The following is a 15,628-nucleotide window of genomic DNA, read 5'->3' as shown; positions in this document are numbered from 1 at the left end:
CCAAGTCCCCTCGCAGGGGGGGATGGATAAAGCTGATCCACCGTGGGAGGAGGGAACAGGCTCGGCAGACAATTCTGGTGGCAGAGCCAAGAAATCCCTGCTGGCTGTCAGGGCCGCTTCGAAAGGTCCAAGGGACACAAGTGCAACCTGGGAAAGCGATCGCACACCACTTGACAGCTCCCTCCGAAAGGCTCTAGCAACTTCTGCACACGCAGCCCCGCCGCACGCCCAGCCCTCTGCCACCTCCCCTGCCCTGACGAGGAAGTTCCCGCGCCCTTTTATCAGCGCTGCTCCCAGAAGGTTCCTGAAGCCCTTCCCTGCCCCACAAGCCGCCTCCAACACAGGGGAGCCCGGGCCAGGCCGCAGCAAAGGGGGCGACAGCCCCGCTGCCCCCCCACACCCCCCACCCACCCTCGGCCCGCGCTGCCCCTCACGCCGCGCATGCGCCCCGCAGCCCCTCACCGTTGCCGGGTGACTCGCCCTCCCCGCCGTCCTCAGCAGCAGCAGCAGAAGCAGCAGCAGCAGCAGGTTCCTCCGCCTCTTCCTACCCCGGGGGCCGGCGCGGGCCTCTCCTCGCCTCGCCGCTCTCCTGGCAGGCCTCCTCCTTCAGCCGCCCCTTCCTGCCGCCGCGCTGCCGCCCCGGCCGCCGTCCCTCGCCACAGCCGCTCCGTCGGTCGAGCGCGCCCGGGCGAGCGGGGGGTCCCCAACGGTAGCGGCGGCAACTGGCGGAAGTGACGCGCTGACTGACAGGTGCAATGCGCGCCCCCCCCTCCTCCTCCTCCGCTCCCCTCCCCCGGAGTCACGTGCCGCGGGGAGGGGTCCCCGGTGCCGGCGGGGCGGGGCGGGGGGGGAGCCGGGCACCGGCGGTGGCCGTCGCTCCATCCTTAGAGGCCGGTGGCCACCCCTCCATCGTCACAGGGCGGCGGCCAGGGCAGCCCGCAGGCTCTGAGGTGGGGAGATGCCGCCCGGAGAAGGGGGCCGGGGGCAGCTTAGCGCCGGGTCGATGAGGCTGTTGCCGCCCGTTATAGCCCCGGGCTGCCCGGAGGCTCAGCCACTGCCGCACAAGGAGTGGTGACCCCCCCGATTTACTTTTTTTATTATTTTTCTCTTGTTCTTAACCTTGCTCAGCCCTCCGCCGCCTCGGGCCGTGAGGGTTCAGGGCTGCCCAGAGCCTGAGCGGGGCCATTACCATCACCGGGCTCCTGCTCCATTACATTCATATATTATATATATTATTTTACATATTATACATTCATATATATTCTATTCTACATTATATTAAAATATTTCCTGCAAATTTGCCAAATTAAAGCATCAAGAGTGATCGCTGCCAAACACTTCCCCGAGTGCCAGCGTGCCACAAGTAACGCGGTGCCCTCTGACAGAGAGCTAATGCGTTTTGAAACACAAAATTTAGCACCCTTAAAACTAAGTTAGCATGAGTTAGGAGATGTGAGTTTACACCAAAAGTGTTAAAAGCCCTGCCTGACAGTCTGTAGTTCCCACATGCCACGGTGAAACTATAACAGCTTTTTCTGTCATACGGTGCCAGCAGCCATAGGTGGTGGGTTTAATAAAGTGTCTAAGAAAATTTGGATTTAGTTTGTAAAAATCATCATGGGAAAAGCTTTTCTACCCATGAAAAGCTGACAAAGAATATATGAAAGGGAAGACAAAATTGTAGAAGTTGGATGGATTAATTGAAACTTCCATATTGCTGATAGCTGGGCCGGCTTTGTTCCAGGTTTTCCAACAAGGATTCTGTATTATCTAGAGGCACACTTATAAGACTCATTAAGAGGTTTTACATTTAGAATCCAAAGGAAGGAGAGTCACGATCCCACAGTAAATTACCCTGGTTTTAATCAGATCTAAAACTATATTTTCCAGCTCGATTTGCTGTCATTAGAAGCAGCCACACAAAAGCAACCAAGTGTGTCGGGTCAGGGGAAGTGACCTTTCAGGAGGTCTGTGTTGGCTGTCAGTCTGCTTCCACAGCAGATTTCACCACTTGAGCAGCTAATAACATTTCCTTGCATCAGGATGAGGTTTCTGAATTTGTATTTTGTATACATAGCTGTGTTCTTTCTGATTCATTTAGCCTCATCAACAACAATAAAGATACTGAATCAGAACAAGCTGGCAGTTTTGTTGATGAAACATGGGAGAGCGTGGACTCCAGCTGGCTCTTCAGCAGCACTGTTGGCCAATTGACAGGAATAAAACTGCAAGAAAACTGACAGAGAAAAAAAAAAAAAAGGCAGCAAGAGGAGACAGACAGCAGAGGCAGGCAGGTAGGCAGTGCACAGCACCTGTTCACTGGTTTTCAGCCCAAAACAGTGCCTTCCCTGCTCTGAGCATGCCATTCTGTGCCAGCTTGCCCACACTCCTTTCAGACGCTTCCAGTGTTCCTCAGGAGGGGCAGACGTATGCACTCCCAGGCTGCCATTTTAGTCTTTCCTGCTCACTTTGTGTTACTGCTGCCTGTTTTTGTAAGACTGAGGAGAAGCTGGTGCTTTAGACACTTTTTCTAAGATATTAAAGGAAGAGGTAAGGGAGGCAATGACTTGCGAGGGGCTGCGTGTGTACACCCCCAAGATACAGCTGCTCAAAGGTTCTACCTTACAGATTGTTGCTAAAAATGCCAAGGAGCAATGTGGTAGCTGTTCCCCCCCTTTTTCCACTATCTGAGGGCACAGTTCAACTTTTCTGGTAACATTTTGTAATCCTCCTTCTTACGTGGTAGGCAGACACAGCCCAGATACCTCAGTCCCCAGTATGCCAGGACATATGACAAAGCCCTGCACAGTGACAAGGCCACAGCGTGGGGCTGTACACAAGAAGGACCCATTTCCCAGCTGCTGCACAGCTCCAGGCACTCAGATGTGTCCAGTCAGCATCTGGCTCCTTGGACCAGAGAGCCAGAATGCCATAATATCCCTCTCTCATCAGTAAATCCAGGGCCACACCACAAAGTGCAAGCCATTTGTGTAGCTTGTTGTATTATCTTACAAGTCCAGTTAAATTGGCCAGCCTAAAAGTTCTGCAGAGATTCTGCTGCTAGGTCCTCACAAAGTAACTCAGGAGATTTGAAATTATTACTCACATCATTCCCTCATTTTCAGGAAGAACTATTAATGAGCACAAGTGATTATTAACAGTGTGTGTCACGGAAGGACTGGAGCCATGTTTCCTTCATGGGTCCCCAGTGTCAGTCCTGACCTAGCATTACTTTAAATATTCTCTAAACACTTCAGTTTCCAGTTAAGTCCAGTTCCAGCAACAGCCCTGCATAACTCCTCATCAGAAATTGTAGCAAACTGAAAAACAGCTTTATCCCAACTGTAATTGCTGTTGTACAAGGCTTAGTACAAACAGAGCCAGATTACTCCAAAATTTTAATCAGTTTTGCCATGCCATCCAATACTTTGAAGGCTGATGGACTGCCATGCTCTTCTTTACCTTCATACTGGGTTGTTACCTTGCCAGAAGGAAATAGAAACCTGATGCACAGCATAACAAGACACTCTCTGCTCTGACACTTGTGGATTATATGCCAACAGATTTTCCTTGGCAAGGAAAAAATTATCCATGTGTCAGCACAGTATTTGTCTTTGGTTTTAATTGTCCATCTACAAATTATTTTATAAACTCTCCTGGAGTTGAAATCACTCAGTTTTTGTCTTATTTGTCCTATTAATACATTGCAAAAATATTGACAAGCACGAGTCCTTTAAACACCCAAGAAGAATTAGCAAACAGTAACACTTTCCAGCTACTTGCTCTGTGACATGCTTTCTGTTACTACATGTTTATTCCAGAAACAGACACACATCCCCAAACCAAGTCTTTACTCTGTCTTTTCTAGTATTATAGAATTTTCTAAAAAGCATTTTGTTGCTGAATGCCCAGCACAAAATACTTGGCCATGTTGGATACCATAATTCTCCATGGACCTTCTCAAATCAGGAAGTCTCCAGATGTTCTGATTCATGATGTTCAAAAGGGCACCCAAGAATCAAAGTCCATTTTTAAAGCTTTGCCCAGTGTTAACCTATGAAGCTTCACAACACTCAAGCAAACAAGTGAAATAGTCTATTTTATAAAAACAGAATCTCCAGCACAGAGAAAGCCATTCATCTTTTCAAAGACTGTCTGCCATTACTAGAGACATAAGCAAGGATTTTTTTTAAATGGAATTCAATATCAAAGGCACATGTTCTGTGTAAATGTCAGACATTTTTTACTCATTTCTCTACCAGAGTTCTGTGATTAAAATAAACATTTACAGCATGAGATTTTTTTCCCCTGCATTAGAAGAATTTTGACTCCTATTCTTGGGCTTGGAAGACGAATCTTTAAACTAGAGATCTAGGAATATGGGGCAAATATGGATTTTAAGGCTTGCTCACATTTTAATTGCATGGTTTCAGACTTAACAGGAGATAGTTCTTCCCTTCTTGAAATTCAAGACATTGAAAGGTTAATTCAATCTTCTCAGTTCCATTTCCTTCCTTCTGTTCCCCTTCCCACACTCCCCCTCCCCCATCTGTAGACAGCTTACTTATTTGAATTTTATGCAAGCTAGTGTTCATCCAAAGGGAAAAAAAAACCAAAAAGCCAACATTTAATGTATGCATCATAGAAGGGAAAATTACAATATTGCACACTTTGATTTTTCACTTCCTATTTGCTTTTCTCTGCATTCACTACTTTGGGCTGTGAACAGGTATGAACTCATGCCCTAAAGCTGATTTCCACTGAAAAGTTCACTTGAATTAAAACCTGAATGTCCCCATCCTTGTTGGATTTCTCTTCTCTGCACTCACAAGGATCTATACTTGAGCTGCCATGGTGCTTTTACCTTGGGCTGGGGAAGGGCTATGGTTGAAGTTAGCACAGTTTGTGTGCTGCCAACACAATCACTCTCTGCTGCTCCCATGTTATTTCATGGTGTGGTCACTCACACTCGAAGTATATGAACCCAAGAGGAGCCAGCTGGAGTGTTCAGAGCTCAAGTTAACCCTCTTGTGAAGACACAGCCTTAGTAAGGCTGCAGCTGGTTTCTGCACTTTATATATTTTCCAAAAAAAGCTGTAAAGTCACTGAAAGCATTCTAGTTCTATCAGGTTCTAACAAGAGAACTGTTCACTTTGGATGCTGTGAGAGGAAAAGGTCTTTTTTTTTTTTACATTTTGGAGGAGAAAAATGGCATTTAACATGCTTGCAGCTTTCATTCCAACAGGCAGAAGTTAAAAGATGTGAAACTCATGATTACCACTTTCTTACAGAATTGTTACCTTTTACACAGTGATACCTATGTAGTTTCTTTACTCTGTGTAACAAGCTAATAAAATTGGAAAAAAAAATTTGGAAAAGTAGTATGAAGCCTTTCAAGTAGAAATACATGGAAAGTATTTCCAGTATCCCAAGTAGAAATATTTTGGAAATTACAGAGATCAGCTATGAAAGATACTTGGCTGCCTTGTCTGCTCCTCTGCTACAGCAGCTTTATTTCCTTAAGCAGATAAAAAACTTCAGGGTTTATCTTTTCCCCAAAACAAAACCTACCTAAGCTGCCAGAGGGTCTCAGACTGTTGGAAGTGGAATGATTTGGCAAGCTGAGAAGTGGTGCTTAGGAACCACACCTAGGTATCTACCCCAGCACAACATGGACTGTAAGGACAGACCCACCTATTGTCCTTTATCCTCTGGAGAGAAAGGAAGTCTGAAGTTAGATGCTCCAAGACTGGAAGTCATGCTAAGCTAGTGTGTTTCTGGACCAATATTCATCCCAAACTATCATGTGCTCTGTAGCATAATAACTAATGTGACTAATACATCACATGCTGCTTTCCCCACCCTGTCTATTGGAGAGAAGCACATGCATGGACATTTTATATTATTATTTTTTTCCCTCTAATAATGCATGTATCTGTCACCACATTTTGCTAGAAAAGGCCAGGCCAAAGCCAAATACTTTATGCTGGAAGACACACTTTGGGGTAAGTTCTCAAGAAAGTTCTGTTGCAAGAATCTCCATCTGGTTGAACTTTTAAAAATTCACCCCCATACCGAGAGTTTGATAAGACCGAAGAGGAGGGAAAAAGGAAATTTTCTCTCCCACTAGCTTATGTTTTCTCTTTTTGCTCTTTGCTTCAGTGGGACTCCTAGCAGTGACTGCCTAAACTCCAGAGCTATTTTAAAAACACAGAGCTGGAAAAAGTAACCCAAAAAGGACTGTCTACAACCAGCCTCTCCTCACTCCTCATCCTCGATACACATCTACTCTTATGGTCTCAGGAAGGAAAACAAAACACCTTTGGTAGTGGGAAAACAGAGCAAAAGACCAGTAGGGAGTACTTACACACCAGCAGTGCAGTGCTAGAGCAGACACCCTGCCAAAGGGAGATCATTGCCTTCCTTACACCCCCAGGATTCATTGTCTCTTAGCCTGGGAACCTGTCTCCGTTCCCAAACATGGATATTTTTTTTGGCAGCAAGATGGAACAAAAGACACAAAGGGAACTAAGAAAACCCTTTCAGTGAAGCTGTAGTCTTTTTTTTTTTTTCTCTTCTCCCTAGGGACGAGAAACCTTCTAAGGATAGCTTATAACACACCCAATCCTGCTACCTTTCTCTAAGGTCCTCAGCCCTTACACACATCTAAAGGAATTAGTGTGCTTGCAGATTCCAGCCTGGCTTTTGACCTTGAAAAATGAAAGCCCCACCTTTAGCACCAAAAACACCACAACATTTTGAAAATGAAATCACGGTTACATTTGAGTGGGTGTGTTATTTCAAGACAGCACTAATGTGATTATAAAATCAGTTGTGTGAGCTTATTTGCTCTGCTACAGACACTCCTCGAGCACTTCTTCCTCTAACCAGCTGCTTGCCTTGGGGTGCTTTGTCCCTCTTCATCTCCATATGGAAATAGATGTGGTCTGGTTCCCACTGCTGCACCAAAAAGAAAGAATCCCCCTTCTTGCAGTCACACACCTAGTTTCCATGAAACTTGGCATTTCCAGAGCACCTCTTGTGCCAAACATGAGCACAGCAGCACGGCATCCCTCCAGTCAGTGAAGGCTATGCTATTAAATAAATATATATATATATATGTATATAAGTCCCTGCAGCCCCAGCTCTGGGCAGGCTGGGCTTGTTGCTTCCAAGTGACCATGGCCAAGGGAGAAAGCCAAGTGGCAGCAAGCTCCAAGCCTCCCAGCCTCACTCTTTAGACTCTCCTCTGAATTTCCCTTTGCTGTTGAGCTCCCTTTCAGCATTTCCTCTCACCTATGACTGCATCCTGGTAGCTGGTATTTGTTTTCCTCTGTTTCTCTGTGGGTGTCTGACAGACACTTGGTGCTTGTGCTGCCAGGCACAGTTTATTGCTGCCAGGGGTGGGTGACTCACAGGTATCAGAGGTGTCAGTCCTGGCAGGTTTGACTCAGCCCTTCATCCTTTGGCAGCAGGTTGAAGTAAAACTCAATTTCCATTGTATCCGAGGTGGCTTTTCAGACACAGCCCTACTAGCACAGCTTTACTTACATGGGATCTGTAAAGATCCTGTGGTTTGCTGGCTCTGCTGGCTTGTTGTTTTTTCTCATTTCTGTGTGCTGGGTCATTCAGCTGCCTCTGCACCTCAAAGAACATTGAGGTTCATTGCTACCACAGTTATACCAAGGCCAAGTGACAGCTGTGTTCCCTGTACTGAAGGTGGTGACTCTGAAATAACTGCTTTGCAGCTCAAACAACAGGGATGTCTCAATCCCCAGTAAAAGTGAAAGGCATCTGAGTAAAGTATCACCTACCAGGGCAACTAAGGTGGTGACGGGACTTAAGCAAATATCCTATGAAGAGAGGCTGAGGGAGCTGGGGGTGTTCAGCCTGGACAAGAGGAGGCTCCGAGGAGACCTCATCGCTCTCTACAACTCCCTGAAAGGAGGTTGGAGCCAGGGGGGGTTGGGCTCTTTTCCCAGGCAACTCTCGGCAAGACAAGAGGGCATGGGCTTAAGTTGTGCCGGGGGAGGTTTAGGTTGGATATTAGAAAGAATTTCTTTATGGAGAGGGTGACCAGGCATTGGAATGGGCTGCCCAGGGAAGTAGTGGATTCTCCATATCTGGAGATATTTAAAAAGAGACTGGATGTGGCACTCAGTGCCATGGTCTAGTTACTGCAGCAGTAGTGGATCAAGGGTTGGACTTGATGATCTCTGAGGTCCCTTCCAACCCAGTTGATTCTATGATTCCCTCCCAGCCCCAACACGGTGTGCAGTACCCTCAGGCCAAGCTCCAAACTTACCATATGAAAACTACACACAGCTGTCCTTCCTACCCAGGGTGTAAACACAAGGCTTGAATCCAACATGAGCTGTGTTTGACCACAGCACTGTACTTAAAAGCTACAGAAACCTGACACACTTTATGCAATGGTCAAGATGTTTGTTATGGAGATGGATATCTATTCCTTTCAACCCAGAGTGAGAACATGTAATTTCTTATCACTGGGTTATGTGGACTAACACTGTTGCACTTTTCTCAGAAACCCAGCATCAATTAAAAACATGGTCAACACCACCCTAAAGCCCCAAACAATGAATCCCAAACTGTTTTGACTACTAAGTCTGCCAATAAATCAGGCAATTAAAAAGTTGGTGGTGAAAAGCAAACATGCCCACTCTGTCTTAGCAGGTTTTAAAAAGCCTTTAAAAAGCCTGCTGTGGATGTAAAGGGCCAAGCCCGTAGTGGTACACAGAAAGTCAGAAGCAATATTCTTCTGCTTTGCTGGCCTGAACACTTCATTTACCCCATATGTGAGAGAATTTGTGCCAGTCTAAAAGTTGAAGAGTTTTCCCCCTATAATTGCTCATCACAGTAAGAATTCTAATTGTTACTTGTAAAAGATGGACATATGTTTAAAAAACAAACTCATTAACTACCTAAATCCAGGAATAATTCAGATTGTGTTTTAAAGTCTTTTCTGATCTTCTGTATCTGGTGTCCAGCCTAACAAGAAGAGGTTAACAATCTCTCTTTAAACAGATGCTAAGACTGCTCAGTGCCAAATCTCAGCTACAGATTACACCAAACATTCACCCAGCAGCCGCCTTCCTGCTTATTCCCAGAGGGGTTTGGTCAAAAACATGGCTTTCTATTTTTAACAATTGATTGGAGAAAGAGGATGGAAGCAAGGGAACCGAGTCCTGATGATAAATATGGCTTGTAGGCACACAAATTGATTTTGTATGAACAGTGCAGGTGCAGAGGTAACTGCAAGCCAGCCTGCACAAGTCAACAGAGCTTTTAGCCTAACAAAAATGCAGCTGCATTACTTCCAGCACAATTTTAGGTCCTCAAGCAGGACAGCCAGGTTGGCAGCAAGCTGAGCTCCGTGGGAACCAGATCATCTCCCTGGAGTTCCAGCTGAGCAGAATTACACAGGTGTTTTCACCACTGCAGTACATCACCTTCACCTCAAATACTGCAGGCATGGCTACATAAAAAGTGCTCTTAGAGGAGTGTTTGACACAGTAGGCAGCAACCCTTGCACACTGTGGTGATACAGAAAATGGGAGGGAGAAAGGAAGGAATGACCAAATGGAAAAGAAATATTTTATGAATACCGATGAGAAAAAAATAATCTTTTTTTTTTTCTCTGCATTTGTGTTAATTTAAACATATTTCAGAAGAAAAAGTCCTTAAAGCAAATCGATTTTCTCTATGCATATGCATCAGCCTCAAACCCACCCTTACCCAAGTCTGTTGTACCAACAGGAAGATCCCCAGCACTGTCCTGGGGCTCTCAGAGTGAGACATCTCTGCCTCCCTGAGCTCATTGCCAGGCTTCCTTTACAGTTAGTAGAGAAACCAGGGTACTCCAAGAGCACAATTAATTTTATCCCAACTTAGTTACCTCCCTATTGACTATCACGGAGTCTAGACAAGTAACTCCAATATAGACATCCAAAGTTACACAAGAGGAAACTCCTGCTGGCATCCAGGTGGGATGCACACAACCCTTCCCTCCCAGACTCAAGGGCCTCAAGAAATAATTCCCCAGGTGGTTTTGTGCTGCAAAGATGAATTCATGCCACAGACACAGGGATCTTGCCAGCAGCAGCTCTAGGAGGTGGCTACAGGTAGTGCTCACACTACCTGTGTCTTGCAAATACAGGCAAGAGCTACTAGCTGTTTGAAAGGGTTTTTCCCAAAATTACATCACTCAACATACAATCATAGAATCAGCTGGGTTGGAAGGGACCTCAGAGATCATCAAGTCCAACCCTTGATCCACTACTGCTGCAGTAACTAGACCATGGCATTGAGTGCCACATCCAGTCTCTTTTTAAATATCTCCAGGGATGGAGAATCCACTACTTCCCTGTCTAATGTCCAACCTAAACCTCCCCCGGCACAACTTAAGACCGTGCCCTCTTGTCTTGCTGAGAGCTGCCTGGGAAAAGAGCCCAACCCCCCCCTGGCTCCAACCTCCTTTCAGGGAGTTGTAGAGAGTGATGAGGTCTCCCCTGAGCCTCCTCTTCTCCAGGCTGAACACCCCCAGCTCCCTCAGCCTCTCTTCATAGGATCTGTGTTCGAGTCCCTTCACCAGCCCAGTTGCCTCCTTTGGACCTGCTCCAGCACCTCAATCTCCTTCCTGAGCTGATGGGCCCAGAACTGGACACAGGACTCGAGGTGTGGCCTCACCAGTGCCTACAACACGTTCTTCTTTTGCTCCAGCTCTTGGGGCTGAGCCAGCCCAGCTTGGTCCACCCCATCAGGATGGATTGCAGGGCCACCCACCATCAGCCTGAGGATCCATCAGTGGATTTTAGCTACCAAAAGAGGAGCAACTGAAAGATTCACTGCACTCCCTTTCAGGACACCACCATGGTGCAGCAGCTGTGGGGATCTCAGACTTGGCCCTCAGCTGTGGCAATCATCCTGTGACTGTGCTAGGAGCCCTACTGTGCTTCTGCCAGCCCAGGTGGGTGGGGGACAATCCCCGGGCACGTTGCTGAACACACCTAAAATCTCCCTGGAAAACAATCTGGCAGCTGCAGCCCCTAAATGAACACCAAACCTCACCTTGAACTCCAAACATCAGCACTGTAAAGAAAGGACAAGAAGGGAAACTTAAGTATTATTGTCTTGGTAACCAACAAGAACAAAGAAAAAAAATATTCAAGATGTATTTTGGCATTTTTCCGTGTCAGTTTTCCTATTTATCTCCCTCATATACTTTCTGCAGCAGCAATCTCTCCTTTCCCTGAACGCTGAGCAATCCCAGCACTAAACTAATCAATATTAATAGCAATGGGCTCAGGCAGGGGGAGGAGAGGAGGGATTACCCTGACCTTTTTCAACTCATACTGCCTCAGACGGCCACCAAGCAGCTGAGGAGAGAGCAGCCAGACGGTAATGCCATGTGTTTTTTAGTAGATTTTCTTTTCTTTTATTTTTTTTTTCCTGTGAATGTTTAGTGCTGTTATCTCAGTGCAGATACCAATGAAATCTGATTGTCTTCAGGTAGGAAAAAAGTGATTATATCAGCCATCTCCTGGCCAAACCTCGCCTCGATGGGAAACTCCACCAAAATCCAGGGAATAACACCCAGGCTGGGTTTTAACTTGAATTTCTATTAAAACCAGGAATAGGATTAGGGAAGTTTTGACAGGTGAAGCATTGAATGGTGCTGTGCTGTGTGAATTTCTCTTATAATAGGGTATAATCAACCCCATTGAGCCTGTGGCTGGGATATTAAGTGTGAGAACAAACAAAGGGCTGGGTGAACTGGTCCTCTATTGTTAAGCACAAGTGTCCACAGCAGCTCACCCAGCTACAGGGGTGCTATGGACTCAGGACATGATGCTCAGTATCAGAGATAAATCCTGTTAATTAAAACAAAATCATAATTGAAGGTCTTTGTTCATATTGGATTTGGGGTTATCATTGACTTTCGGGTTAGCAGCATTCCTTAAAATAGAGGTTTATGTCAGGAGGTATTATGGATTACTTGGAATTAAGGCATTGTCTTCTGTTTGCTGAGAGATTCTTGTTTCTGTGAGCAAAATATGATTTTTAGAAATGTACTCTGAGAAACCTAGATAAAATACTACTTACGCTTTGCTTTTTTCACTCTGAAAGAGCCAAGCTTTGGGGTGAGGTCCCAGACTGAGGTGTTAGATTTGTGGAGCTTTTTTTTTTTTTTAATAAACGTTTTTATGGTGTTTTCACATTTTTTCTTTTGAGCAGAAAATGCATTGCAGATGGCTGATATCACAGCACCAGCTAATGAAGTCACGGGTGTGTTTTTCCTTTCTTTGTCAGGACCCATCATGTCCGACAAACCAGATTTTGCAGAAATTGAAACATTTGACAAGACCAAGCTGAAGAAGACAGAAACCAGAGAGAAAAATCCATTGCCCACTAAAGAAAGTAAGTGCTTACAGGGCTATTTTAACTACGAGCAGCAAGGACACAATCTGTGTTGCAGTTCATATGCAAAATGAATACTAATCATAGGATTACAGGCTCAAACTCATCCCTGACTTTAACTGGGGATAATAATAAGACTTAGACTCTGTGCTGGGTTTCCAAGGGTACAAGGAGTTAGAACTGATGGTGCATTTTGTCTGAAAAACCTTTTCTGATGGGACTGCTCTGGCTTCTGCTAAAAACAAGACCAGTTTTTCTGCTAGGTGACAGGATCAAACTGTGATGACCGTACTACCAGCCTCTTCGGAGGCACAGACACCCAGGAGAACCCTTGCACATCCCCAGAAGGTGATGAGGCTCTGGATTTAAAGAGTTAACAGGCAAATGAGCTGCTGCCCCCCACTGGTACCTGCTGTCAGCCCTGGGCAGGAGAGCTCCAGCCACCTTTTCTAATAAGGCAGCAAGAGAAAACCCATCATCCTCTTCCTCTATCAGACAATCTCTTCCTTAGCAAAGCACCCTCAGGCTCCTCTTCTGTACCCATGCTGTGGGCAGGCAGCCCAATGAGGGAGTTCTGATTCACATTCACTCAACTCAGGTGTGAACATGGCATTTTTCTGCATTTGGACCAAATATTGCACGTGGTCTCCTTCAGGAGAGCATCACTAACCCCTTTGGATGTGTCAGTACTGTTAGCCATGGAGATGCACAGGAAACATCAGATACCTCATTTTTCCTCTGTTTTACCATCCCTACTGACACTAAAGGTAGAAGTTTGCACGTCATGAATTGCACCCTACTGGCTACACAGATTTGGGGAATGGGTTGCCACTTCAAAAGTAGCCAAAGAAAGCAAGGGATGACTTCCCATCCCCTGGCTCTTAGAATGACCATAGAAATCTGTATCCTGCAGAGTCTTTATAATGTTTCTTTATGATGGTTTTGTTTTCTCTGTTTTTCTGGCAGCTATCGAACAGGAAAAGCAAAGTGAAAGTACAGCCTGAGCATAAAACTGAAGATGTGACTGTTGCTTCTCCAGTGGGGTTTTGGCTTCCAGTTGGGTTGTTTGGTTTTGTTCCTTCTCACACCATGTCAGTTGCCTATTTATTTTAGTAAATATTTGCCCATTCAATGTTCCCTAGGGAATAAGTTTGGTTTATATTTGTTGAACAAGATAATATGTGTGTGTTTGCATTCTTAAAACTGTAATTTCAAGTTCTGTGTCAACCCCATTACTTGCCAAAAAAAAAAATTGCATAAAAATTGTTTTCCTAAACCTCACAATAAACAGGTTGCTTCTGATCAGCTGTCTTTGAGCCTTGCAGAAAGAAGGTTTACAGCACATATTCTCCCTGGAATCCTTCTCACTTTGGTTGCATTGCCATGGTATCTAGAAAGCCTGCTTCTGTCCACTCCAACAGTAGGTTAGAGCTCTCAGAGGCAAGTATCCATTTAAAAATTCCATGAAAAATTGATGGTTGGGCTGAGGAAAGAATCAAATTAGCATCTCAGGTGGAAGAAGGGCTGCAGCACCCTCTCTGCAGGTTTTTTTTTCTCCCTTTAGCTTGCTGAGATCTGATCAACCTTGCAACAACTGCAGCACACAGAAATTTTGGCCCACCTGAGAGCAAGCACTATAGGAATGGGGGAAGGTGTCAATAGGAGGAAGAAAGAAATTTATGACTACACTGATTTGCTGAGATGATAGAGACCTTCAGCAGCACAAGGGTGTAGGACACAAACCTTCAAACAAGGTTCACTAAATCACTGGTGGTGCAATAACATCCTCACCAGTCTACAAAGAGCTTGGCAAGAATAGAAACTGGTACCAGCTTGGGGGACTCTCAATTACACAGTATCACATTATCTCTGTAATTAATTTCCAATCATATTAGCAAAACATGTGCTTACTCTGGGAAGGTAAACTGCTGTCCCTGGAGCTTGGGTTCAATCCTACTTGTGCTGCAAAATAGGAATAAATCTGTGCTTTGACAGGGTTAGTCTGGGCTAATACCTGTATATGGGAAAGCAGAAACCAGCCTACAGACTTCAGGAAACACAAAGGGATGGTTGGGATGGTGTTCAGAAAGCTCTTGGGGTTGCTTGATATTTGACATTAATGTGACCAGTCAGAATAGCAATTAAATAAGAGCAGCATAGCCACAAAACAGGTGACTTTCAGTGGCACCCCAAATTGAACAGAGGTGGCCAAGAAACCAAGGGAAAGAACAGACATGCAGGAGCAGTGATCTCAGTTAGAACTTTGTTACATCAGGGGTCTTCAAAGGGCCAGGACTGCTATTGCAATCACTACTTATCAGCTCAACATTGCTGCTGTTTTCTTCTCGTGACCAAGTATTTTGCACATTCTGCTCTGAGGACTTCATTCCCCTTGGAACCTGGCTCTAAGGCTGTGTTTTTTCAGGGTCCTCTAGATTTATTAATACCATTTGTTATCTAGGAGCTGTATAATGTGAGAGGTTGAGCAACAAGGAACACAGTGCAATTTTTTTTTTGCATCTCAAGTCCTCCTCTCACCCCTACAGCTTCCAGGTTGAAAAGCCTTTGATATTATTTAAATATCAGTTTTGATGATGGTCTTCATGGAGAAGACATTCAGAGAGAGCACTCAGAGCAACAACACCTACTAGAAACTCATAGAGCTGATCCTCTTCAGCCAGATGACCCATTACTTTTCCACAGGGTGATTTCTGAAGCACCAGCTGCCACTCAGCGGGTGAACCCACAGACCAGACCTTCTCCTCAGTTCTGCCAGGAGACAGTGCTTGGTTCCATGTGATCATCTCCCTCCTTCTCTGCCAATTCAGAGCCACCTGCCAACTCACTCCACACCATATGCTCTAAAACACCAAAAAAAATCTCTTTGGCACAACTGATCCAGTGGCTGGTGTCTGTGCCCCCAGGTTATCCCAGAGGCCCAAGCACAGGGCTCCAGCCCGCACTTTGAGAGCAGAAGGGAAGGAAGGTCTGGCCAAAAGCAAGAAAACAACAGGGGTATGCAATGCAAGATATCAGAACACTGTCTACAGCTCTGGAGATACCAGATTTGTCTAAGCACTTGGCTGGGAGCCACCACTAGTGCCACTGCAGGGCTCACTCTGCCCCCATGAGCCCCCCCCCCTCCTGATTTAACTGCTTGCATTTAATGCCTGACACCATAAATCCAAAT

The 15,628-nt window shown here is 45.5% G+C and overlaps 2 protein-coding genes across 4 annotated transcripts in view; one reads left to right on the top strand and one right to left on the bottom strand.

Annotated features, from left to right (window-relative positions):
* Positions 1–771, bottom strand: part of FAM13B (family with sequence similarity 13 member B) — a 45,648-nt gene extending 44,877 nt beyond the window's left edge. The window contains exon 1 of one of the 3 annotated variants that reach the window (XM_030459471.1): positions 463–771. The gene's annotated coding sequence lies outside the window, so the exon portion shown is untranslated. The remainder of the gene's footprint in view (positions 1–462) is intronic. The other 2 variants (XM_030459470.1, XM_030459472.1) reach the window with 2 other exon arrangements.
* Positions 683–13,511, top strand: LOC103539128 (thymosin beta 4 X-linked). The gene is made up of 3 exons (XM_030459473.1): positions 683–750; positions 12,331–12,438; positions 13,405–13,511. The coding sequence occupies exons 2-3, from the start codon at positions 12,339–12,341 to the stop codon at positions 13,440–13,442; spliced, it is 138 nt and encodes a 45-aa protein (XP_030315333.1). The 5' UTR covers positions 683–750; positions 12,331–12,338; the 3' UTR covers positions 13,443–13,511.
* Positions 13,512–15,628: the final 2,117 nt, after the last annotated feature.

The sequence above is a fragment of the Calypte anna genome, chromosome 13 (genome assembly GCF_003957555.1).
Source record: "Calypte anna isolate BGI_N300 chromosome 13, bCalAnn1_v1.p, whole genome shotgun sequence".
Lineage (NCBI taxonomy): Eukaryota > Metazoa > Chordata > Aves > Apodiformes > Trochilidae > Calypte > Calypte anna.
Note: the sequence above shows the minus strand (reverse complement) of the source record. Positions and strands in the feature narration are given on the sequence as shown.